The following is a 25,014-nucleotide window of genomic DNA, read 5'->3' as shown; positions in this document are numbered from 1 at the left end:
CTACATGGACACTGAAATGACAATTCAAGGGGGGAAATATAGCATGTGTCAATAACTGTTCTATGGATGTGTGTGTGTGTGTGTGTGTGTGTGTGTGTGTGTGTGTGTGTGTGTGTGTGTGTGTGTGTGTGTGTGTGTGTGTGTGTGTGTGTGTGTGTGTGTGTGTGTGTGTGTGTGTGTGTGTGTGTGTGTGTGTGTGTGTGTGTGTGTGTGTATGAATGGACGGATTTGGGAAGAGTGTGGGATGGTGAATATGAATATGTGTAGGAGGATGGGAGAGAATGGGTGTGCGAATGCATTAGGTATAAATTAGGCAGGAATTCATGAGAAAGCATGGGAAGTTGAGAAAAGCTTGGCTTGGTGGGGTGGGGTAAAGGGGGGAGAAAACAGGGAGGGGAGGTGGAGAGGGATGGGTTTGGCTTGGTAGCGGGAGAAGGAAGGATTTAATTATACTACAGTGTAATTGTATACATTTTTGTGACTTGCAAAATTAGGAGAGGATGTCGAGGGCATCAGACACTTCTCTTCTATGTATAGCCCCGTTGGAAAATATAAATGGACTTAAAAAAAAATGTTGATCACATTTTTATTTGGCGTACCCCCGACAGCATTGCACGTATCCCTGTTGTTACCTGGTCTATAATAACTAGAATAATATCTATTGTGATCAAAAATATAAACGCAACAATTTCAAAGATTTTACTAAGTTACAGTTCATATGAGGAAATTAGTCCATTGAAATAAACCCAGTACCCCAGTTTGGGATACCTGCCGTAGAGGATATGGAACCGCTATCAGCTGTGCTGTTTAGAATGGTGCTTTCTCATGTGCGCTGTTTATAATGGTGCAAATTACAAAATGACATTTTGAGATATGCACCCAATGCACATGGGTCCGGTAAATTTCTCAAATGGCCAGTAAATTTTATCTTACATTTATCTTTACATTTTCCTCACGGAAACCCTGGACCACATGTACATACCCCAAACAGAAGCCATGGATTACAGGCAACATCCGCACTGAGCTAAAGGCTAGAGCTGCTGCTTTCAAAGACCATAACACTAATCCGGACTCTTATAAGAAATCCTGCTACGACGTTCAACGAACCATCAAACAGGTAAAGTGTTAATACAGGACTAAGATCGCATTCTACTTTGCCGGCTCTGATGCTCGACGGATGTGGCCGGGCTTGCAAACTATCAGAGAATACAAAGGGGAAACCCAGTCACGAGCTGCTCAGCGACGTAAGCCTACCAGAGGAGCGAAATGCCTTCTATGCTTGCTTCGAGGCAAGCAACACTGAACCATGCATGAGAGTACTAGCTGTTCTGTGTGATCTCGCTCTCCGTAGCCTATAAGAATAGCCTATAAGAGTAAGACCATTAACCTTTCTAGTGCAGGCGTTCCGCTAGCAGAACCCCTCGACAACATTCCGCTGAAAAGGCAGTGAGCGAAATTCAAAAATATTTTTGGAAAATGTAACTTTCACACATTAACAAGATGGGGTGAAGGTTGGCCTTGAAATTCATCCACAGGTACACCTTCAATTGACTCAAATGATGTAATAAGTTAGCCTATCAGAGGCTTCTAAAGCCATGACATAATTTTCTGGAATTTTCCAAGCTGTTTAAAGGCACAGTCAACTTAGTGTATGTAAACGTCTGACCCACTGGAATTGTGATACAGTGAATGATAAGTGAAATAATCTGTCTGTAAACTGTTGGAAAAATTACTTGTGTCATTGGTTGAAAAACAAGTTTTAATGACTCCAACCTAAGTTTATGTAAACTTCCGACTTCAACTGGAGCTACATCCATTTCCTCATACCCCTCCCTGCACATCACGTGTATGACAAAACATACATTTTTACTACTCTAATTCAGTTGGTAACCAGTTTATAATAGCAATAAGGCACCTCGGGAGTTTGTGGTATATGGCCAATATACCATGGCTAAGTGCTATATCCAGGCAACCCTTAGCCGTAGTATATTGGCCATATGACACACCCCCTCAGGGCTTTTTGTTTAAATATACTGTATCTACAGCACCAGAGTGGCTCCTGAAAACACTGTTGCCTAAGAAACCCTGTCTTGTTCTATTTGTCCTTTCACTTTACTTTTGATTAAACTTCATGTCGAGATTTATGAATGGAACCGGTTTCTAGTGACAGCAAGACTAGTTGATAGAATAAATACATGAAAAACCTCTTTCAGCCACTGATAATGCAGTAGCATATGGGTCGTTCCACCAATTACAGTGCCTTCAGAAAGTATTCATACCCCTTGATTTATTCCACATTTTTGTGTTACAACCTGAATTTAAAATGGATTCAATTGAGATTTGCTACTGGCCTACACACAATATGTCATGTTTTGTCATTGATTATCATGTCTTGTCCCTGTGCTTCCCTTCTATTCGTTTCCCTCTGCTGGTCTTATTAGGTTCTTTCCCTCTTTCTATCCCTCTCTCTCCCCCTCCCTCTCTCCCTCTCTCGCTCTCTCTCTCTATCGTTCCGTTCCTGCTCCCAGCTGTTCCTCATTCTCCTAACTACCTCATTTACTCTTTCACACCTGTCCCCTATTTTGCCCTCTGATTAGAGTCCCTATTTCTCCCTGTTTTCCGCTTCTGTCCTTGTCGGATCCTTGTTTGATGTTTGCTGTTCTTGTCCTCGTTCCGTCCTGTCATGTTTTTTGCCTTCTTCAGATGCTGCGTGTGAGCAGGTGTCTAGATCAGCTACGGCCTGCGCCTTCCCGAAGCGACCTGCAGTCTGTGGTCACATCTTCAGTTGTTCCCCTCTACTGACTAGAGGGTTTCAGTATTCCTGTTTTGACTTGGAATAAACTCTGTTTCTGTAAAGTCGCTTTTGGGTCCTCATTCACCTGCATAACAGAAGGATCCGACCAAGAATGGACCCAGCGACTACGGATTCTCACAACACTGCCGTCGAGATCCAGGGAACTATGCTCGGCAGACACAAGCAGGAATTGTCTGCTGCTCGTCATGCCGTTGAGACCCTGGCCGCTCAGGTCTCTGACCTCTCAGGACAGTTTCAGAGTCTTCGTCTCGTGCCACCAGCTACTTCCTGGTCTTCCGAGTATCCGGAACCTAGGGTTAATAACCCACCATGTTACTCTGGGCAGCCCACTGAGTGCCGCTCCTTTCTCACCCAGTGTGATATTGTGTTCTCTCTCCAACCCAATACTCTAGAGAGAGAGGACCAAACACATACTCTAGAGAGAGAGCTCGGATCGCCTACGTCATATCACTCCTTACTGGTCGGGCTCGGGAGTGGGGCACAGCTATCTGGGAGGCAAGGGCTGAGTGTACTAACGATTATCAGAACTTTAAAGAGGAGATGATACGGGTTTTTGATCGTTCAGTTTTTGGGAGGGAGGCTTCCAGGGCCCTGGCTTCCCTATGTCAAGGTGATCGATCCATAACGGATTACTCTATAGAGTTTCGCACTCTTGCTGCCTCCAGTGACTGGAACGAGCCGGCATTGCTCGCTCGTTTTCTGGAGGGACTCCACGCTGAGGTTAAAGATGAGATTCTCTCCCGGGAGGTTCCTTCCAGCGTGGACTCTTTGATTGCACTCGCCATCCGCATAGAACGACGGGTAGATCTTCGTCACCGAGCTCGTGGAAGAGAGCTCGCGTTAACGGTGTTCCCCCTCTCCGCATCTCAACCATCTCCTCCCACCGGCTCAGAGACTGAGCCCATGCAGCTGGGAGGTATTCGCATCTCGACTAAGGAGAGGGAACGGAGAATCACCAACCGCCTTTGCCTCTATTGCGGTTCTGCTGGACATTTTGTCATTTCATGTCCAGTAAAAGGCCAGAGCTCATCAGTAAGCGGAGGGCTACTGGTGAGCGCTACTACTCAGGTCTCTCCATCAAGATCCTGTACTACCTTGTCGGTCCATCTACGCTGGACCGGTTCGGCAGCTTCCTGCAGTGCCTTGATAGACTCTGGGGCTGAGGGTTGTTTTATGGATGAAGCATGGGCTCGGAAACATGACATTCCTCTCAGACAGTTAGGGGAGCCCACGCCCATGTTCGCCTTAGATGGTAGTCTTCTCCCCAGTATCAGATGTGAGACATTACCTTTAACCCTCACAGTATCTGGTAACCACAGTGAGACCATTTCCTTTTTGATTTTTCGTTCACCTTTTACACCTGTTGTTTTGGGTCATCCCTGGCTAGTATGTCATAATCCTTCTAAACAGCCCTCTGCCCCAGAGTCTATTAATGCACTGCCACCCCCGACGGTAAGGTAGTACATGTACTTGCGGAGAGGACCGTTTATTAATTGGTCTAGTAATTCTATCCTATCCTGGAACGTTTCTTGTCATGTGAAGTGTTTAATGTCTGCTATCCCTCCTGTTTCTTCTGTCCCCTCTTCTCAGGAGGAACCTGGTGATTTGACAGGAGTGCCGGAGGAATATCATGATCTGCGCAAGGTCTTCAGTCGGTCCAGAGCCAACTCCCTTCCTCCTCACCGGTCGTATGATTGTTGTATTGATCTCCTTCCGGGGACCACTCCCCCTCGGGGTAGACTATACTCTCTGTCGGCTCCCGAACGTAAGGCTCTCGAGGATTATCTGTCTGTTTCTCTCGACGCCGGTACCGTGGTGCCTTCTTCCTCTCCCGCCGGAGCGGGGTTTTTTTGTTAAGAAGAAGGACGGTACTCTGCGCCCCTGCGTGGATTATCGAGGGCTGAATGACATAACGGTTAAGAATCGTTATCCGCTTCCCCTTATGTCATCAGCCTTCGAGATTCTGCAGGGAGCCAGGTTCTTTACTAAGTTGGACCTTCGTAACGCTTACCATCTCGTGCGCATCAGAGAGGGGGACGAGTGGAAAACGGCGTTTAACACTCCGTTAGGGCATTTTGAATACCGGGTTCTGCCGTTCGGTCTCGCTAATGCTCCAGCTGTCTTTCAGGCATTAGTTAATGATGTACTGAGAGACATGCTGAACATCTTTGTTTTCGTTTACCTTGATGATATCCTGATTTTTTCTCCGTCACTCGAGATTCATGTTCAGCACGTTCGACGTGTACTCCAGCGCCTTTTAGAGTATTGTCTCTACGTGAAGGCTGAGAAGTGCGTCTTTCATGTCTCCTCTGTCACATTTCTCGGTTCTGTTATTTCCGCTGAAGGCATTCAGATGGATCCCGCTAAGGTCCAGGCTGTCAGCGATTGGCCCGTTCCTAAGTCACGTGTCGAGTTGCAGCGCTTTCTCGGTTTCGCTAATTTCTATCGGCGTTTCATTCGTAATTTCGGTCAAGTGGCTGCCCCTCTCACAGCTCTTACTTCTGTCAAGACGTGCTTTAAGTGGTCCGGTTCCGCCCAGGGAGCTTTTGATCTCCTCAAGAAGCGTTTTACATCCGCTCCTATCCTTGTTACTCCTGACGTCACTAAACAATTCATTGTCGAGGTTGATGCTTCAGAGGTGGGCGTGGGAGCCATTCTGTCCCAGCGCTTCCATTCTGACGATAAGGTCCATCCTTGCGCTTATTTTTCTCATCGCCTGTCGCCATCGGAACGCAACTATGATGTGGGTAACCGCGAACTGCTCGCCATCCGCTTAGCCCTAGGCGAATGGCGACAGTGGTTGGAGGGGGCGACCGTCCCTTTTGTCGTTTGGACTGACCATAAGAACCTTGAGTACATCCGTTCTGCCAAACGACTCAATGCACGTCAAGCTCGTTGGGCGTTGTTTTTCGCTCGTTTCGAGTTTGTGATTTCTTATCGCCCGGGTAATAATAACACCAAGCCTGATGCCTTATCCCGTCTCTTTAGTTCTTCTGTGGCTTCTACCGACCCCGAGGGGATTCTCCCTGAAGGGCGTGTTGTCGGGTTGACTGTCTGGGGAATTGAGAGACAGGTAAAGCAAGCACTCACTCACACTGCGTCGCCACGCGCTTGTCCTAGTAACCTTCTTTTCGTTCCTGTCTCTACTCGTCTGGCTGTTCTTCAGTGGGCTCACTCTGCCAAGTTAGCTGGCCACCCCGGCGTTCGGGGTACGCTTGCTTCTATTCGCCAGCGGTTTTGGTGGCCTACTCAGGAGCGTGACACGCGCCGTTTCGTGGGTGCTTGTTCGGACTGCGCGCAGACTAAGTCAGGTAACTCTCCTCCTGCCGGTCGTCTCAGACCGCTTCCCATTCCTTCTCGACCATGGTCTCACATCGCCTTAGACTTTATTACCGGTTTGCCTTCGTCTGCGGGGAAGACTGTGATTCTTACGGTTGTCGATAGGTTCTCTAAGGCGGCACATTTCATTCCCCTCGCTAAGCTTCCTTCCGCTAAGGAGACGGCACAAATCATCATTGAGAATGTGTTCAGAATTCATGGCCTTCCGTTAGACGCCGTTTCAGACAGAGGCCCGCAATTCACGTCACAGTTTTGGAGGGAGTTCTGTCGTTTGATTGGTGCTTCCGTCAGTCTCTCTTCCGGTTTTCATCCCCAGTCTAACGGTCAAGCAGAAAGGGCCAATCAGACGATTGGTCGCATATTACGCAGCCTTTCTTTTCGAAACCCTGCGTCTTGGGCAGAACAGCTCCCCTGGGCAGAATACGCTCACAACTCGCTTCCTTCGTCTGCTACCGGGCTATCTCCGTTTCAGAGTAGTCTTGGGTACCAGCCTCCTCTGTTCTCGTCCCAGCTCGCCGAGTCCAGCGTTCCCTCCGCTCAGGCTTTTGTCCAACGTTGTGAGCGCACCTGGAGGAGGGTCAGGTCTGCACTTTGCCGTTACAGGGCGCAGACTGTGAGAGCCGCCAATAAACGTAGGATTAAGAGTCCTAGGTATTGTCGCGGTCAGAGAGTGTGGCTTTCCACTCGTAACCTTCCCCTTACGACAGCTACTCGCAAGTTGACTCCGCGGTTCATTGGTCCGTTCCGTGTCTCTCAGGTCGTCAATCCTGTCGCTGTGCGACTGCTTCTTCCGCGACATCTTCGTCGCGTCCACCCTGTCTTCCATGTCTCCTGTGTCAAGCCTTTTCTTCGCACCCCGTTCGTCTTCCCCCCCGTCCTTGTCGAGGGCGCACCTATTTACAAGGTACTGAAGATCATGGACATGCGTTCTCGGGGACGTGGTCACCAGTACTTAGTGGATTGGGAGGGTTACGGTCCTGAGGAGAGGAGTTGGGTTCCATCTCGGGACGTGCTGGACCGTTCGTTGATTGATGATTTCCTCCGTTGCCGCCAGGGTTCCTCCTCGAGTGCGCCAGGAGGCGCTCGGTGAGTGGGGGGGTACTGTCATGTTTTGTCATTGATTATCATGTCTTGTCCCTGTGCTTCCCTTCTATTAGTTTCCCTCTGCTGGTCTTATTAGGTTCTTTCCCTCTTTCTATCCCTCTCTCTCCCCCTCCCTCTCTCCCTCTCTCGCTCTCTCTCCCTATCGTTCCGTTCCTGCTCCCAGCTGTTCCTCATTCTCCTAACTACCTCATTTACTCTTTCACACCTGTCCCCTATTTTGCCCTCTGATTAGAGTCCCTATTTCTCCCTGTTTTCCGCTTCTGTCCTTGTCGGATCCTTGTTTGATGTTTGCTGTTCTTGTCCTCGTTCCGTCCTGTCATGTTTTTTGCCTTCTTCAGATGCTGCGTGTGAGCAGGTGTCTAGATCAGCTATGGCCTGCGCCTTCCCGAAGCGACCTGCAGTCTGTGGTCACATCTTCAGTTGTTCCCCTCTACTGACTAGAGGGTTTCAGTATTCCTGTTTTGACTTGGAATAAACTCTGTTTCTGTAAAGTCGCTTTTGGGTCCTCATTCACCTGCATAACACAATACCCCATGTCAAAGTGGAATTATGTTTTTTGAAATGTTTACAAATTAATTAAAAATTAAAAGCTGAAATGTCTTGAGTCAATAAGTATTCAACCCCTTTGTTATGGCAAGCCTAAATAGCGTCAAATAAAGTGAGAGAGAAACATTGGATGTCTGATAGCTGTGCATGTGGTTGCATGCTGACAATAGGGATAGATGGGCTTCCACTGACTGCAGGCATGTTGAGTTTTGTGTGTGCGCTACTGTCTGATCTAGGAATCTCGTGGATGACCTGCTTCACTATGCAGTCTGTCTTTACCTTTTCTACTCCATATGAAGCCTGATTATGCATGACACAGAGACCCTGTATTCGATGATTGGGATGTACAGAGATCCACACACAGACCACCACAGCAGGACTTCACATTTGAGTTTCCTGAAGCATGCTAAAGCGTATGCTTGTGTAGTGATTCGTAAGACGTATGCTACATGTACTGTACAGTATGTACCTTTTATCACTTCGTGCCATGGTTTATTATCATATCGTGATGTCGTATTATCATGTCTGTATGTGCGCTCTTTGGCTTCAGTCGATGTTGAATTTGACTTTCACTCCATTATGATGTGGATATAATGTCCAGGGTGCCTGCGCCAGAAGATGGAGCTCACTGACAATGTGATACTTCTGATTTAATTTATCTTCTCTCAATGAAGCCTGCACAGTCCAGAGTGACTTTATACAATGATTGATTCACAAAATGATTACTCAAACACCATTGAAGTTCCTTCTGACGGGATGAAGTGGATGAACTGCGTGGGACACAGTTTCTGTTGCTGAACACAGCTCTGGTTAACAGTCTTGCAAAAGGTTATTTTGAACACTGTTGTTGTAAAGAGGATAACACAGTAATTTTCATAAATATATGCTTTTATTCTTAATAGTAAAAGAAATGTAACAACTTTTTGTCTTAGATGATACAAAACAAATGCTTATTATTGTAGTACCAGTCAAAAGTTTGGACAACTTACTTTTACATTTTTAAAAACTATTTTCTAGAATAACAGTGAAGACATCAAAACTATGAAATAACACATGTGGAATCATGTAGGAACCAAAAAAGTGTTAAACAAACAAAATCTATTTTTTATTTGAGATTCTTCAAAGTAGCTGCACTTTGCCTTGATGACAGCTTTTCACACTTGGCATTCTCTCAACCAGCTTCATGAGGTAGTCACTTGGAAAGCATTTCAGTTAACAGGTGTGCCTTGTTAAAATGCAGGAAAGAAATTCCACAAATTAATGCGTTTGAGCAGTTGTGTTGTGACACGGTAGGTGTGGTATATATGGTAAAATGACCAAGTCCATATTACTGAAGGAACAGTTCAAATAAGTGAAGAGAAAGGACAGTCCATCATTACTTTAAGACATAAAGGTCAGTCAATTTGGAACATTTCAAGAACTTTGAAAGGTTCTTCATGTGCAGTCAGTCGCAAAAACCATCAAGCGCAATGATGAAACTGGCTCGCAGGAAAGGAAGACTCAGAGTTATCTCTGCTTCAGAGGATAAGTTCATCGGAGTTAACTGCACTTCAGATTGCAGCCCAAATAAATGCTTCACAGAGTTCAAGTAACAGACACATCTCAACATCAACTGTTCAGAGGAGACTGTGTAAATCAGGCCTTCATGGTCAAATTCCTGCAAAGAAACGATTACTAAAGGACACCAATAAGAAGAAGGGACTTGAGTGGGCCAAGAAACACAAGCAATGGACATTAGACTGGTGGAAATCTGTCGTTGGTCTAACGAGTCCAAATTTGAGACTTTTGGTTCCAACCGTCATGTCTTTGTAAGACGCAGAGTAGGTGAACTGATGATCTCTGCATGTGTAGTTCCCACTGTGAAGCATGGAGGAGGAGGTGTGATGGTGTGTGGGAGTGCTTTGCTGGTGACACTGTCTGTGATTTATTTGGAATTCAAGGCACACTTAACCCACATGGCTACCACAGCATTCTGAAGCAATACACCACCCCATCTGGTTAGCAATTAGCGGGACTATCATTTGTTTTTCAACAGGACAATGACCCGACACACCTCCAGGCTGTGTAAGGGCTATTTGAGCAAGAAGGAGGAGAGCGATGGAGTGCTACATCAGATGACCTGGCCTCCACAATCACCAGACCTCAACCAAATTGAGATGGACTGGGATGAGTTAGACCGCAGAGTGAAGGTAAAACAACCAACAAGTACTCAGCATGTGTGGAAAGCATTCCAGGTGAAGCTGGTTGAGAGAATGCCAAAGCTGTCATCAAGGCAAAGGGTGGCTACTTTGAAGAATCTCAAATATAAAATAGATTTTGATTTGTTTAACACTTTTTTTGTCATGTTTTGTCTTATATTGTCTTGTCATTATGCTTTCCCTTCTGTTCGTTTCCCCCTGCTGGTCTTATTAGGTTCGTTCCCTTTTTCTCTCTCCCTCCCTCTCTCTCATCTCTCTATCGTTCCGTTCCTGCTCCCAGCTGTTCCTATTCTCCTACTCAATCATCTAGTCTTTTCACACCTGTTCCCTATCTTGTCCTCTGATTAGAGTCCCTATTTCTCCCCTTGTTTTCCGTTTCTGTCCTGTCGGATCCTTGTATGATGTTCGCCGTGCTGTGTCTTTGTCTCGCCCTGTCGTGTCTTGTTTCCCTCAGATGCTGCGTGTGAGCAGGTGTCTGAGTCTGCTACGGTCGGTGCCTTCCCGAGGCAACCTACAGTTAATGGTCGAGTCTCCAGTCTGTCCTCGTCACTACGAGTGGAATTAAGTTTTTTATATTTTGTTTTCTGCTCTGATTGTCCAGGAGTATTGCTTATATCCTTTACTGGAATAAAGACTCTGTTTTCGCCAAGTCGCTTTTGGGTCCTCATTCACCTGCATAACATTTTTTGGTTGTTACATGATTCTATATGTGTTATTTCAAAGTATTGATGTCTTCACTGTTATTCCTCAATGTAAAACATAGTAAATAGAAAAGATAAACCCTTGAATGAGTTGGAGTGCCCAACCTTTTGATTGGTACTGTATGTACACAGTCAAATGTATGATATAGAACTAAAGAGTCAACTGATTTGCAACAATGATGAGATTCCCAAAACAAAAAGTTTTCAAAAACATTCACAGATAGTTATTTGACTCCAGGTGCCTCTGTACACTGTCACCTAACCAGTTGTGCAACATTGTAGCCATACTGTAACATGATGTAGCATTAGAAGAAGTGATAGTACATTCAAGATCATCCCTAAATCCTTACTCAACCTTAACTCACTCAAAGGTTTCCTTCTTACCAGTGCAAGAACACTTTTGTTGTTAGTAGTCTTTTTCGGAGGGGGTGGGGGTCTCAAGTTGTGGGATATTGTGCCACTTTGTTTTTAGGCACAGTACATCTGGTATAGTTTCACTGGATGTTAGAATTCTTACATTAGTTTGTCCCATCTCCCAAATATACTCTTCCCCTTCTCCATAAAAATGTCAGACTTTTACAATGAAGGATATAAGGGGAGTGACCAGAGTCAAATCAACTCCCAACTATTTCAGAAGCAGAGTCAAATCAACTCGCAACTATTTCACAACCTCTCAATAACCTACTTATGACTTGTTGTTAAACATCACATCCTCAAACTTGACTATCCTCCCTCCTTCAGTCTCCACCTCCTTTTGCTCCCAAGTCTCCACTTCCCCATTCCTTTGCTCATAACGGCGGATTCGCACCTTGCCCGTTGTTGGGAGTGGGCATGGGAGACCCTTCAAGGCCTCTTCGTAGAGAAGCTGTTTCATGACATCTTGACTGGGTTGAACCATACCTGATGGAACCAGTGCATTACCCTGGTCTACCTTTGGAAGGGGAGATGATGAGTTCTTGACTTCAGGATTTGGCAAGGCTGCACGCTCCCATCTTGACGGGGAAGGTGAACGCTGTACGGGTTGTGGTTGCAGTGTCGCCTTGACCTCAGTCTTTGGCAAGGCTGCACGCTCCCACCTTGACGGGGAAGGTGAACGCTGTACGGGTTGTGGTTGCAGTGTCGCCTTGACCTCAGTCTTTGGCAAGGCTGCACGCTCCCACCTTGACGGGGAAGGTGAACGCTGTACGGGTTGTGGTTGCAGTGTTGTCTTGACCTCAGTCTTGACCTCAGTCTTTGGCAAGGCTGCACGCTCCCATATCGATGGAGAAGGTGCTCGCACAGGAGCTCGCACTAGCGTCTTGACCTCAGGCCTTGGTGAGGCCGCGCACTCAGCTCTTGATAGAGGGAGTGATTGCTGTACAGGAGCTTGAGGACGTGGCGATGTGACTTTTATCTCAGTGTAAGGAAAGGGTGTCGGAAGATGTCCTCTTTGTTGTTCCTCGGTGTTGCCACCTCCCACTGCCTTTCGTATCTCTGGCATGATCCCGGCCATGGTGGCTCGCACTGTGGGGTCACTCTGCACCATCCTACAGACAGCGTTACAGTACTGCTGTCCTTGGAGACTGAGGATCTCATGGATCTTAGCCGGACAGACACTGGGGGTGTGCAGCCTGACTCTGGCACAGAGTTCAGCAATGATTTTACCCATAGCCCACACGTCCGAACGCTGGTCTCGGTGGCCCCGCCTCTGCAGGACCTCAGGTGGAGAGTAGGCCTCGTTGCCCATATCCACGGCAGAATTTAGGCCATTGCGGAAGAATTTGGCCAGTCCCATATCAATGATCACAGCTCTGTGAGTGTCATGCTCTACCTGGAAAAGATCATTTGAAAGGGAAGGAAAAATATAGTTTTATATCTAATCGAAGCATTTAGCGTGATAATGCTAAATAAGTTAGCGTTCTTTATTCCCAATAACAGATGAACTACTGCTTCGGAAGTCTTGCATAATTAATGAAGAACATTAAAACAACAAAAAACATTATAATTCCTATCTCACCATGATGTTCTCAGGCTTGAGGTCTTGATGGACGATATCTTTGCTGTGTAGGTGAAGCAGTCCTTCACACATGCCTGTGATGATGGTGGCCTTTATAGATGGAGTTAACTGTGGGAGATCAAAGGCTTTCATTACCAACTGATGAGTTAACTTGCACTTTTTTGTAATAATGTTTGGAACACCCCCTGAAAATCCTGTAGGCTTAGATATTTATTTATCAAATATGAGTTTTTCTTGTGAACTTCATCAACACTGTCACATGTGTGTTTGGTGGCAGCAGTGGGATCCATAGACCTACCTGTATTTTAGATTTTTGTGATTTGAAGATGGTTGTCTCCAGTTCCTCTCCAAAGATGAACTCCATGGGGATGATCCACTTAGAGTCCTTGAGTGTTGGATTACCCAGAAGCTTCACTATGTTAGGATGAATCGCTTTACTGGAGTCCCAGATCACAGACAAAGTGTGAAAGAAAATGGGGAGAAAGAGTTGAGGGCATTGGAGTCTACAGACAGCACAACTAATCACTTCTGTAGTGACCTTCATCAGCACCATCTCTCCTATAGCAAAGCAAAGTCCAAGAAGAGACCATCTTTTCCCCCTTTGTTTCTCCTAGACACAAATTATATCTCTTTAACACCAAAATGAGACTAAGAGCATTTTCTTACATTTCAAAATGTCTACTTAACCTCTACAGGATCGGTTGGTCCCCGCGGATGGTTGAGCTAATGTAGGCTAATACGATTAGCATAAGGTTGTAAGTAACAAGAACATTTCCCAGGACATAGACATATCTGATATTGGCAGAAAGCTTAAATTCCTGTTAATCTAATGGCACAGTCCAATTTACAGCAGCTGTTACAGTGAACGGATTCCATGCTATAGTTCGAGGAGAGTGCACAGTTAGGAACTTATTAATAAACCATTTAGGCACATTTGGGCAGTCTTCGTACCAAATTTTGAACATAAATAAAATGGTTCATTGGATCAGTCTAAAACTTTGCACATACATTGCTGCCATGTATTGGGCTGGAATAATACATAATGGCCTTTCTCTCGAGTGGCTACTTTGAAGAATCTCAAATCTAAAATACATTTTGATTTGTTTAACACTTTTTTGCTTACTACATGATTTCATGTGTTATTTCATGGTTTTGATGTCTTCACCCTTATTCTACAATGTAGAAAATAGTAAAAATAAAGAAAAACCCTTGAATGAGTAGGTGTGTCCAAACTTTTGACTGGTATTGTCTATCTTTTTTTCTATTCATTATGATCACAATATTAAACGTGGCAACTTTTGTTTAACCTAAACCCTCTTTCTGTCATTGTGTTTCTGTCAGACATTCCAGATACAGCGCTGGGCTGTTGACCGGCTGTCTCCTCCTCAGTGGGGGTATACAAAGATCCCCTTTATCTGGAGGACCCCCATGCACCTTCTGAAGACCCCTATCACAGGGGTCACCCACCTACCGCACCCTTCCGTCCTAACAAGCACCCTGCTCTACCCCGCATATCCTAACGCTGGAGGGGCTGAACAGCACATGGCACAGCACCCTGCAATGCCTTCTCCACCCCTTGCACCCCAGGCCGACAGAGTGGGACAGCGACTCAGATGGGATCGTCTCTAGAAGGTGATCTTACCAGGAGGCCACTCAGAGCGAGAGAGAGGGGAAAGGGTCTACAGATGAGTCAGCTTGGGCTACAGAGACCACGGCAGACCCTGTAACCACTACTCACACAACCACAGCAGCTACCACAGGCATATATTTGTGCTATTTGTGAATAGTGTGAGGTAAAATTACGAGTTATATTGATACGAGATGTGAATATCAGTGACAAAAAGGCTTTGCAGTGGTATCGTGATACTTTCACATACATTGTTTTGTGGGTAATATTTTGGCATCGGGACAACCCCAATAGTGATGTGGCAAAAAATATATACAGTTACATATCAGGATATTATCACTATGTTGAATCGTTATGAAAATGCCACAATATTATTTTTTGCGCTAGTTGGCTGTACCTGCACAAAAAGGGATTCGATTTGTTTTCGGCATTTATTTCTATGACGGATCAAAACTTCTCTTCTCATGGCTCTCTCGTCTCACTGTAGCAGACGTATGGTCATGTTTGGAACATTGAATCACAATAAAATCACAGTATGGAATTGCAATACATATAGAATAGTGAGAATCGCAAAACATATCGTATCGTCACCAAAGTATCACGATAATATTGTATTGTCCCTGGCAATTCCCAGCCCTAAACCCTAATACATTACGTCATTTCATATGGGTTAAGCTGCATTTCAGTTGAACTCCAGGTCCATTTTGACACATGTAAGATTTTTGCAATCATTTTCAGTATTTATAACAGAGTTTCACTAGGTGTGGAGGTGGTACAGTTTGTACCAGTTATGAGCTGGTACTGTATGTGCTGACTGACAGCTTTTTAGGCAGCTCCCCCCAGGCATTTGCAGGGAGTTTTACACTTTGGCTTTGTCTAAATGGTGAAACGTTTGTGGTTTACCCAATAAATTACTGGGAGCCTGTATATAGTGTTTAACTCTTTATGTTTTAATAGAATGCAGTTTACGTGCCAGTTAGTCAGCACCTATACACACTTTTTTTGGTGGGGGTGTGCGCCAGACTCCTATTTTTTTGTGTAGGGTTAATGACAGCACTTTCAATTTCACACCAATTTTTTGGACTATTTTGTTATTTCATAAGCAATACGACTTTGTATTAAAAGCAATTAAAACCTCTTCCCAGTCACTTTTTGGGGGTATTATTTTGTTCATTAAACATTAAAAGTAGTTAACATTTAAAGAATGTGTTGTTGTGAAACTTGAATGTGTTTAATGCATGCACATTTATAGAATGTATACAGTTAAAGTCGGAAGTTTACATACACTTAGACGGAACCCAAACCGGATGCGAGCCTGCGTTATCGTGCATAAATGTATTTTGTCCCCCTACACCAAACGCGATCACGACACACATGTTAAAATATCAAAACGGGCCTCCCGGTTGGCGCAGTGGTTAAGGGCGCTGTACTGCAGCCCCAGCCCCAGCTGTGCCATCAGAGACTCTGGGTTCGCGGCCAGGCTCTGACGTAGTATCAAAAGTAAAAATATAAATAATTTCAATTTAGCAAACCAGATGGCACCGTTTTCTTGTATTTTTTTATTTACAGAAAGTTAACATTTCTGTAAAAAAAGCACAACATTCAGACATCATGTGTGTTTAGGGAGTCCGCCAGATCAGAGATCAGACCAGGGATGTTAGGTTGAGAAGTGCGTAAATCCCTTCAAAATATAACGAGCACTTTTGGGTGTCAAGGAAAATGTATGGAGTAAAAAGTACAATATTTTCTTAAGGAATGTAGTAAATGTAGTAAAGTACAGATACCCCAAAAAACTACTTAAGTAGTACTGTGAAGTGTTTTTACTTAAGTACTTTACATCACTGTGTATATATATCTTCTTGATGCTCAAAAAGGCTTTTCTGGCACAATAAATGAGACATTAATGAGCTCATGTGGGGACAATGATAAGATCTCATCTATTTCTCATGCTTCTCAAATGGAAGTCTCAATTGAAGCTCATTTGTCTCCTGAAGATTTCAAGAATGAATTATCTTAGGAGAAACAGATCAGATATAAGGGATCGCTAAATTATACAAAATTGAGATCTTCCATTTCTCTTCAGAGATGAAAAAAAGACCACTGATCAAAATAATTTCCCTCTGGGCTGATATCACCTTTTAGCAACATACCATGATAGCACATTGTCTGTCATACTCACTTGTATACTTGACACTCTCTCTCCAGGTCTCTCCTATTGATTAAGTGTTGTGGCACCTTCTTGATTGCAGCCCAGGTGTCATTGTACTTCTCCTTGTATACCTTCCCAAAGCTGCCAGCAGCAAGAGTTTTGGTGGAGTACGCCATCTAGGGGTTTGGTGGGGAGTTGGCAGTGAGGTCAAGATCAGAAATGAGAAAAATGTTGACCAAAAAACGACAAAAGCATTCACCTCTACATAACATTTGTTATAGTACCGTTGTTATGGTAAGTAACTGTAAGTACAGCCTACAGAGTCGATTCTCTCAAAGTTACAAAGACAAAGAGAGAATTCCAAGATTATAATGGAGTGGCAGAGAAGGATGTGTCTGACTAGGAACTAAAGCAAACAGTGTTGCAACCGTCCAAAATAGTAGGCTGTTTGAGTATGTGAAAAAGTCAAGTTTAATAGTAAGCAACATTTTGAAAATCGATTTTTCTTTAAATGCCTAGATGTCATACTCATTTGGGCTTTGACAAATCAATTAGATATGGGCATGGTGGAAAAATAACCCAAATGTCATACTTGAGTAAAAGTAAAGATAACTTAATTTAATAGAAAATGTCTCAAGTAAAAGTGAAAGTTACACAGTGAAATACTACTTCAGCAAAAGTCTAAAAGTATTTGGTTTTAAATTCACTTGTTTCAAAAGTAAATACCAATGCTAAAATATACTTAAGTATCAAAAGTTCAAGTATAAATCATTTCAAATGACTGATATTAAGCAAACCAACCAGTACAATTTTCGTGTATTTATTTTATGGATAGCCAGGAGCACACACCAACACTTATACATATTTGGCAAACAAAGCATATGTGTTTAGTGAGTCCACCAGATCAGAGGCAGTAGGGATGACCAGGATGTTCTGTTCCTGTCTTGTCAAGCATTGAAAATGTAACGAGTACTTTTGGGTGTCAGGGAACATGCATGGAGTAAAAAGTACATTATTTTCTTTAGGAATCTAGTGTAAGTAAAAGTTGTCAAAAATAGAAATAGTAAAATAAAGTAAAAATACCGCAAATAACTACTTAAATAGTACTTTAAAGTATTTTTTTAAACTTACTTAGGCTACTTTACACCACTGGATATGGGAATGCCCTAGCGAAATCAATAAATAGCAAGGAAACAGTGCAGTCACACATGAGGCATTGTAAGTATTACAAAATATGTTTTAATATGTGAATTTTTGAAAATCGAGTATGGTTTATATACAATCCACACTTTTCCACAATGCATTGGAAGAGGTGGGCTACCAGTGATAGGTCCTAGTTCTCTTCAAGTAGCCAAACAACAAAACTAGGATACGTAATTGTGAAGATGCCAAAAAGCAAAGCCTCTGTGGTAGTGTTCAAATGTAGGCAAAGTAGTTTTTGTTCTCCTTAAAATGATCACTGTATTGCATCGTAGGTTACATCTTTGAAAACAGAAGCTTTATCTTTTATTCATTTTTAAATCCAAAAAGTGGATTTCTGTTTTCTCACTGAAAAGTTTTTATTTTTCTCTTGACCTTCCTCAGAGCTCTTTCTGAATGTGTCTGCACCGGGGACTCAGCATGATGTCATTATTGATGTCATCGTTAAATCAGGACTTTTGATTTTGAACATATGGAATGTTTTAGTTTTGTAGGCTAGACTACCTATTTATTTACTTTATGGATCAAGCCTTAGCAGTCCTTCTGATCTTGTTCCCAATGATAAGTGCTGTCCAGTGATTCTGAATTTGTGATGCACCTGACTATCCACGTTTCTATGTGCAATAGCCTTTTGATTTGAACATTTGAAATGTTTTGCTGTGTGTACTAGGTTACTTGGTTTCACTAATAAATATGTTGAAATGGAACCAAATGATATTTTTCTGTCTTCAGTCCTTTCTAAATAGGATAGATGCCTTACGGGCTACGAATGCGATAGTCTGCCTATAACTAGCAGAGGAGGCTTATAACTCCATTCCTATTCAGAGTTTACAGAAATTAATCAAATTGGAAATAAGCTATTATATAAAATAGCTATTATCAGGCTGGTTAAAGCATGCATGTCTGTTGAATTTGGAAAAATCTACCCGCACTCGGTCCCACCCCACCTACTCAGCCAATCAGGAGTCACTACTACACTGTGGCTGTGGCATATGGCATACTTTTTACTAAATGGTATGTACTAAATAGCATGCAACGATGAGTACAAAGTATGCAGTTTAAGCACAGTTGAAGTCAGAAATGTACATACACCTTATCCAAATACATTTATACTCAGTTTTTCACAATTCTTGACATTTAATCATAGTAAAAATTCCCTGTTTTAGGTCAGGATCACCACTTTCCTTAAATAATGTGAAATGTCAGAATAATAGTAAAGAGAATGATTTATTTCAGCTTTTATTTCTTTCATCACATTCCCAGTGGGTCAGACGTTTACATACACTCAATTAGTATTTGGTAGCATTGCCTTTAAATTGTTTAACTTGGGTCAAACGTTTCAGGTAGCCTTCCACAAGCTTCCTACAATATGTTTGGTGAATTTTGGCCCATTCCTCCTGACAGAGCTGGTGTAACTGAGTTAGATTTGTAGGCCTCCTTGCTCGCACACACTTTTTCAGTTCTGCCCACAAATGTTCTATAGGATTGAGGTCAGGGCTTTGTGATGGCCACTCCAATACCTTGACTTTGTTGTCGGTAAGCCATTTTGCCACAACTTTGAAGTATGCTTGGTGTCATTGTCCATTTGGAAGACCCATTTGCGACCAAGCTTTAACTGATGTCTTGAGATGTTGCTTAAATATATCCACATAATTTCCCATCCTCATGATGCCATCTATTTTGTGATGTGCACCAGTCCCTCCTGCAGCAAAGCCCCCCCACAACATGATTCTGCCACCTCCATGCTTCACAGTGGGATGGTGTTCTTCGGCTTGCAAGCCTCCCCCTTTTTCCTCCAAACATAACAATGGTCATTACGGCCAAACAGTTCTATTTTTGTTTCATCAGACCAGAGGACATTTCTCCAAAAAGTACCATCTTTGTCCCCATGTGCAGTTGCAAACCGTAGTCTGTCTTTTTTATGGCGGTTTTGGAGTAGTGGCTTCTTCCTTGCTGAGCGGCCTTTCAGGTTATGTCGATATAGGACTCGTTTAACTGTGGATATAGACACTTTTGTACCCGTTTCCTCCAGCATCTTCACAAGGTTCTTTGCTGTTGTCCTGGGATTGATTTGAAGTTTTCGCACCAAAGTACGTTCATATCTAGGAGACAGAACGCATCTCCTTCCAGAGTGATATGACGGCTGTGTGGTCCTATGGTGTTTATACTTGCGTACCATTGTTTGTACAGATGAATGTGGTACCTTCAGGTGTTTGGAAATGTGCAGACTTGTGGAGGTCTACACATTTTTGTCTGACGTCTTGGCTGATTTCTTTTGATTTTCCCGTGATGTCAAGCAAAGAGGCACTGAGGTTGAAGGTAGGCCTTGAAATACATCCACAGGTTCACCTCCAATTGTCTCAAATGATGTCAACTAGCCTATCAGAGGCTTCTAAAGCCATGATGACGTTTTCTGGACTTTTCCAAGCTGTTTAAAGGCACAGTCAACATAGTGTATGTAAACTTCTGACCCACTGGAATTGTGATACAGTGAATGGTAAGTGAAATGATCTGTCTGTAAACAATTGTTGGAAAAATGACTTGTGTCATGCACAAAGTAGATGTCCTAACTGACTTTCCAAAACTATAGATTGTTAACAAGAAATTTGTGGAGTGGTTGAAAAATGAGTTTATGACTCCAACCTAAGTGTATGTAAACTTCCGACTTCAACAGTATGTAGTATGGGTATCTGGACAATTCCAGTTTCTCATATAGTAAGGTGGAAATTCTGTTAATTCTAAACTGGTATTCTAATCCATTCAAAACCAACCAACTATAATTGAGGCACTCCCAGATAGAGCAGTACCCTATTTACGCCAGCTGGGTAAAATTGTCAAACACGTTAATCCATACTCTACACAGGAACAAAAAGTCACATCCTGTGTTGTGTGCCATCCATTTGTCATTCATTGGCATAGTAACAATATACACGAGTGTACAAAACTGCTCTTTTTATGATAGACTGACCAAGTGAAAGCTATGATCTCAAGGTTGACTGTTAAATCCACTTCAAATCAGTATAGATGAAGGGGAAGAGACAGGTTAAAGATTTTTTTTATTTTTAGCATTGACACAAATGAGACATGGATTGTGTATGTGTGCCATTCAGAGGGTGAATGGGCAAGATAAAATATGAAAGTGCCTTTGAAAGGGGTATGTTAGTAGGTGCCAGGTGCACCGGTTTGAGTGGTGTCAAGAACTGCAATGCTGCTGGTTTTTTCACACTCAACAGTTTCCCGTGTGTATCAAGAATGGTCCACCACCCAAAGGACATCCACAACTATGGAAAGTATTGGAGTCAACATGGGACACCATCCCTGTGGAACGCATTTGACACATTGCAGAGTCCATGCCCCGATGAATTAAGGCTGTTCTGAGGGCAAACGGGGGTAAAACTCAGTAGGAAGGTGTTCCTAATGTTTTGTACACTCAGTGTAGATTATGATGCAAAGCTGTCTGAGGGACATACATCAAGATAGGTAAATACCTTTTAGTTACCATTTGTGGCCTGCCATGAAATACAGTATATTTTGGTCCCTATTTCTGTTCCCAACACTACAATTATTTGAAAAGATCTTATCTTGGGAGTGACCACACATTACAATAATGAATTCATAGCTCATGCTATTCAAGCAAAGAGGGAATTTCTAAACTATGAGTATGTACAGTGCCTTTAGAAGGTATTCACACTCCTTAACTTTTTGTTGTGTTACAGCCTCAAATTTCACCCATCTACACACAATAGCCCATAATGACAAAGTGAAAACATGTTATTTTTTAATTTTGCAAATGTATTGAAAATGAAATACAGAAATACACATCTCTAAGTATTCACACCCAGAGTCAATTCCTTGTAGAATAACATTTGACAGTGATTATAGCTGTAAGTCTTTCTGGGTAAGTCTCTAAGAGCTTTCCACACCTGCATTGTGCAACATTTGCCCATTATTATTTTCAACATTCTTTAAGCTCTGCCAAATTGGTTGTTGATCATTTCTAGACAACCATTTTAAGGTCTTGCCATAGAATTGCAAATAGATTTAAGTCAAATCTGTAACTCAGCCACTCAGGAACATTCACTGTCTTCTTGGTAAGCAACTCCAGTGTATATCTGGCCTTGTGTTTTAGGTTATTGTCCTGCTGAAAGGTTAATGACTCTCCCAGTGTCTGGTGGGAAATAGATTGAACCAGGTTTTCCTCTAGAATTTTGCCTGTGCTTAGCTCCATTCCGTTAATTTTTTTATCCTGAAAAACTCCACAGTCCTTAAGCATACACATAACATGATGCAGCCACCACTATGCTTGACAATATGTACTCAGTATTGTGTTGTATTGGATTTGCCCCAAACAAAATGTTAATTGCTTTGCCACATATTTTGCGATATTACTTTAGTGCCTTGTTGCAAACAGGATGCATGTCTTGGAATATGTTTTATTCTGTACAGGCTTCCTTCTTTTAACTCCATCAATTAGGTTAATATTGTGAAGGAACTAAAATGATGTTGATCCATCCTCAGTCATGTTCCCCTATTATAGCCATTGTTTTAAAGTCACCATTGGCCTCATGGTGAAATCTCTGAGCAGTTTCCTTCCTCTCCAGCAATTGAGTTAGGAAGGATGCCTGCATCTTTGTAGTGACTGGGAATATTGATACAGCATCCAAAGTGTAATTAATAACTTCACCATGCTCAAAGGGATATTCATTGTCTGTTATTTAAAAACAAAAACAAATACCAATAGGTGCCCTTCTTTGCGAGGCATTGGAAAACTTTCAGGGTCTTTGTGGTTGAATCTGTGTTGGAAATTCACTGCTTCACTGAGGAAACTTTCAGATAATTGTATGTGTGGGGTACAGAGATGAGGTCATTCAAAAATCATGTTAAACAATATTATTGCACACATAGTGAGTCAATGCAACTTATGTGACTTAAGTACATTTTTACTCCTGAACATAATTGAATAGTTATTGACTCAAGACATTTCAGCTTTTAATTTTTTTATCAATTGCAAAAATGTCAAAAAACATAAATCCACATTGACATTATGGAGTATGACAGTGAAAAAAAATCTAAATGAATCTATTTCAAATCCTGGCTGTAACACAACAACATTTTGCAAAAGTCAAGGGGTGAGAATACTTTCTAAAGGCACTGTAAGTATGCAGAATATGAACATGATTTCCTCCCCACCAATGTGCAGCTCTCCTGACATTGCCTTTACACAAATGGCCACATTGGGCAAATAACGCTGACACCTCTACAAACCGGATATAGATGTGTTTTTAATGCCTCATGATAGGCAATAACATTTGCAATCCTCTCTAGTAGATAATTACATTTAATTGGACATTGATACAACACGCAAAATCCCAATTTCCTTTGTTCTACTTTACAAAAGCAAAGTTGATTAACTTAATGCTTGTTATAAACGGGAAGTTAATCAAATACAGTTTATATCATCTTAAAATAAAATGATCCTTACCTATAACGCCGTCTGTTTAGCTCAGGAATGGCTGCTGTCTTGCTGTGTCAGGTCTAAACATGAGAGAACACAGTTGTCTGTGTTTTTTACCTCTCCTCTGCCCCACCCCTAAAGTAGTCACGCCCCTTTATCTGGTGTCATGCAGTGATGAAACTGTAGGACAGCTTGCAAGGAAAGACATGTCCAAATAATGAACTAATTGCTCGTACCTGTTCCTGCTTGCTAAACTCTGCCCGGGACTCTGAGAAACTGATATAAGGCAGAGCCGAGAGCGCATGAAGGTCTTGGCGGGGGAGCTGGTGCTTTGATGTATATTGGACTCTTTAACCCTTAGAGATTTCCGCAGTTTCAGTTTCGAGCTTTTTATGCCACGTGTACAAGTACAGTGAAATGCCTTTCTTGCAAGCTCCAAACCCAGCAATGTAGTAATCAATATCAATGTAGCACAAAAACATTTAATATGGTAGAAAAACACACAATAAATACAAATAAGAAATGAAAACAACTGGAGAAAGTAAGAAGCTATATACAGTTGAAGTCGGAAGTTTACATACACTTAGGTTGGAGTCATTCAAACTTGTTTTTCAACCACTCCACAAATTTCTTGTTAACAAGCTATAGTTTTGGCAAGTCAGTTAGGACATCTACTTTGTGCATGACACAAGTCATTTTCCAACAATTGTTTACAGAAAGATTATTTCACTTATCATTCACTGTATCACATTTCCAGTGGGTCAGAAGTTTACATACTCTTAAGTTGACTGTGCCTTCAAACAGCTTAGAAAATTCCAGAAAATGATGTCATGGCTTTAGAAGCTTCTGACATCATTTAAGTCAATTGGAGGTGTACCTGTGGATGTATTTCAAGGCCTACCTTCAAACTTGCCTCTTTGCTTGACATCATGGGAAAATCAAAAGAAATCAGCCAAAAATGTGTAGACCACTACAAGTCTGGTTCATCCTTGGGAGCAATTTCCACACGCCTGAAGGTACCACGTTCATCTGTACAAACAATAGTATAAACACCATGGGACCACACAGCCGTCATATCGCTCAGGGAGGAGACACAGTCGGTCTCCTAGAGATTAACATACTTTGGTGCGAAAACTGCAAATCAATCCCAGAACAACAGCAAAGGACCTTGTGAAGATGCTGGAGGAAACAGGTACAGAAGTATCTGTATCCACAGTAAAATGAGTCCAAAATCGACATATCCTGAAAGGCCGCTCAGCAAGGAAGAAACCACTGCTCCAAAGCCGACATAAAAAAGCCAGACTACGGTTTGCAACTGCACATAGGGACAAAGATCGTACTTTTTTGTAGAAATGTCCTCTGGATTTTTGATGAAACAAAAATAGAACAAAAATAGAACTTTCACATTCTTAAAATAAAGTGGTGATCTGAACTGACCTAAAACAGAGAATTTTTACTAGGATTAAATGTCAGGAATTGTGAAAAACTGAGTTTAAATGTTTTTGGCTAAAGTGTATGTAAACTGCAGACTTCAACTATACATGGGTAGTTTTTATACCATACTTACAATGTGCAGAGACACTGGAGTGATAGAGGTAGATATGTATAGGGGTAAGGTGACTAGGCATCAGGATATATACTAAAACAGAGTAGCAGCAGCGTAAATTAGGATTGTATGTGAGTGTGTGCATGTTGGTAGATGCAGTATTTTATTAGAGGAGCAGCGAACCTCCACTGTGGGGACAACGACGCCGATGCATTTACTTATGAAGCCGGTGACAGAGGTGGTTAGCTTGTCGATGTTATCTGCGGAGTCTCAGAACATATTCCAATCAGCGCCAGCAAAGCAGTCCATAATCTCTGTTTCTGATGACCATTTCTCAA

General features: G+C 42.6%; 1 protein-coding gene across 1 annotated transcript; it reads right to left on the bottom strand.

The window, feature by feature from the left end:
• Window positions 1–10,625: 10,625 nt before the first annotated feature.
• Window positions 10,626–23,259, bottom strand: LOC123996355 (aurora kinase-like). The gene is made up of 5 exons (XM_046299729.1): window positions 23,158–23,259; window positions 16,506–16,651; window positions 12,998–13,136; window positions 12,700–12,807; window positions 10,626–12,513 (listed from the first exon to the last, which is right to left on the bottom strand). Exons 2-5 carry the CDS (start codon window positions 16,649–16,651, stop codon window positions 11,389–11,391), a joined length of 1,518 nt encoding a protein of 505 aa, XP_046155685.1. The 5' UTR covers window positions 23,158–23,259; the 3' UTR covers window positions 10,626–11,388.
• Between the last annotated feature and the right edge of the window lie 1,755 nt (window positions 23,260–25,014).

This window comes from Oncorhynchus gorbuscha, linkage group LG15 (genome assembly GCF_021184085.1).
Source record: "Oncorhynchus gorbuscha isolate QuinsamMale2020 ecotype Even-year linkage group LG15, OgorEven_v1.0, whole genome shotgun sequence".
Taxonomy (NCBI): domain Eukaryota; kingdom Metazoa; phylum Chordata; class Actinopteri; order Salmoniformes; family Salmonidae; genus Oncorhynchus; species Oncorhynchus gorbuscha.
This window is presented reverse-complemented; position numbering and strand designations above follow the sequence as displayed.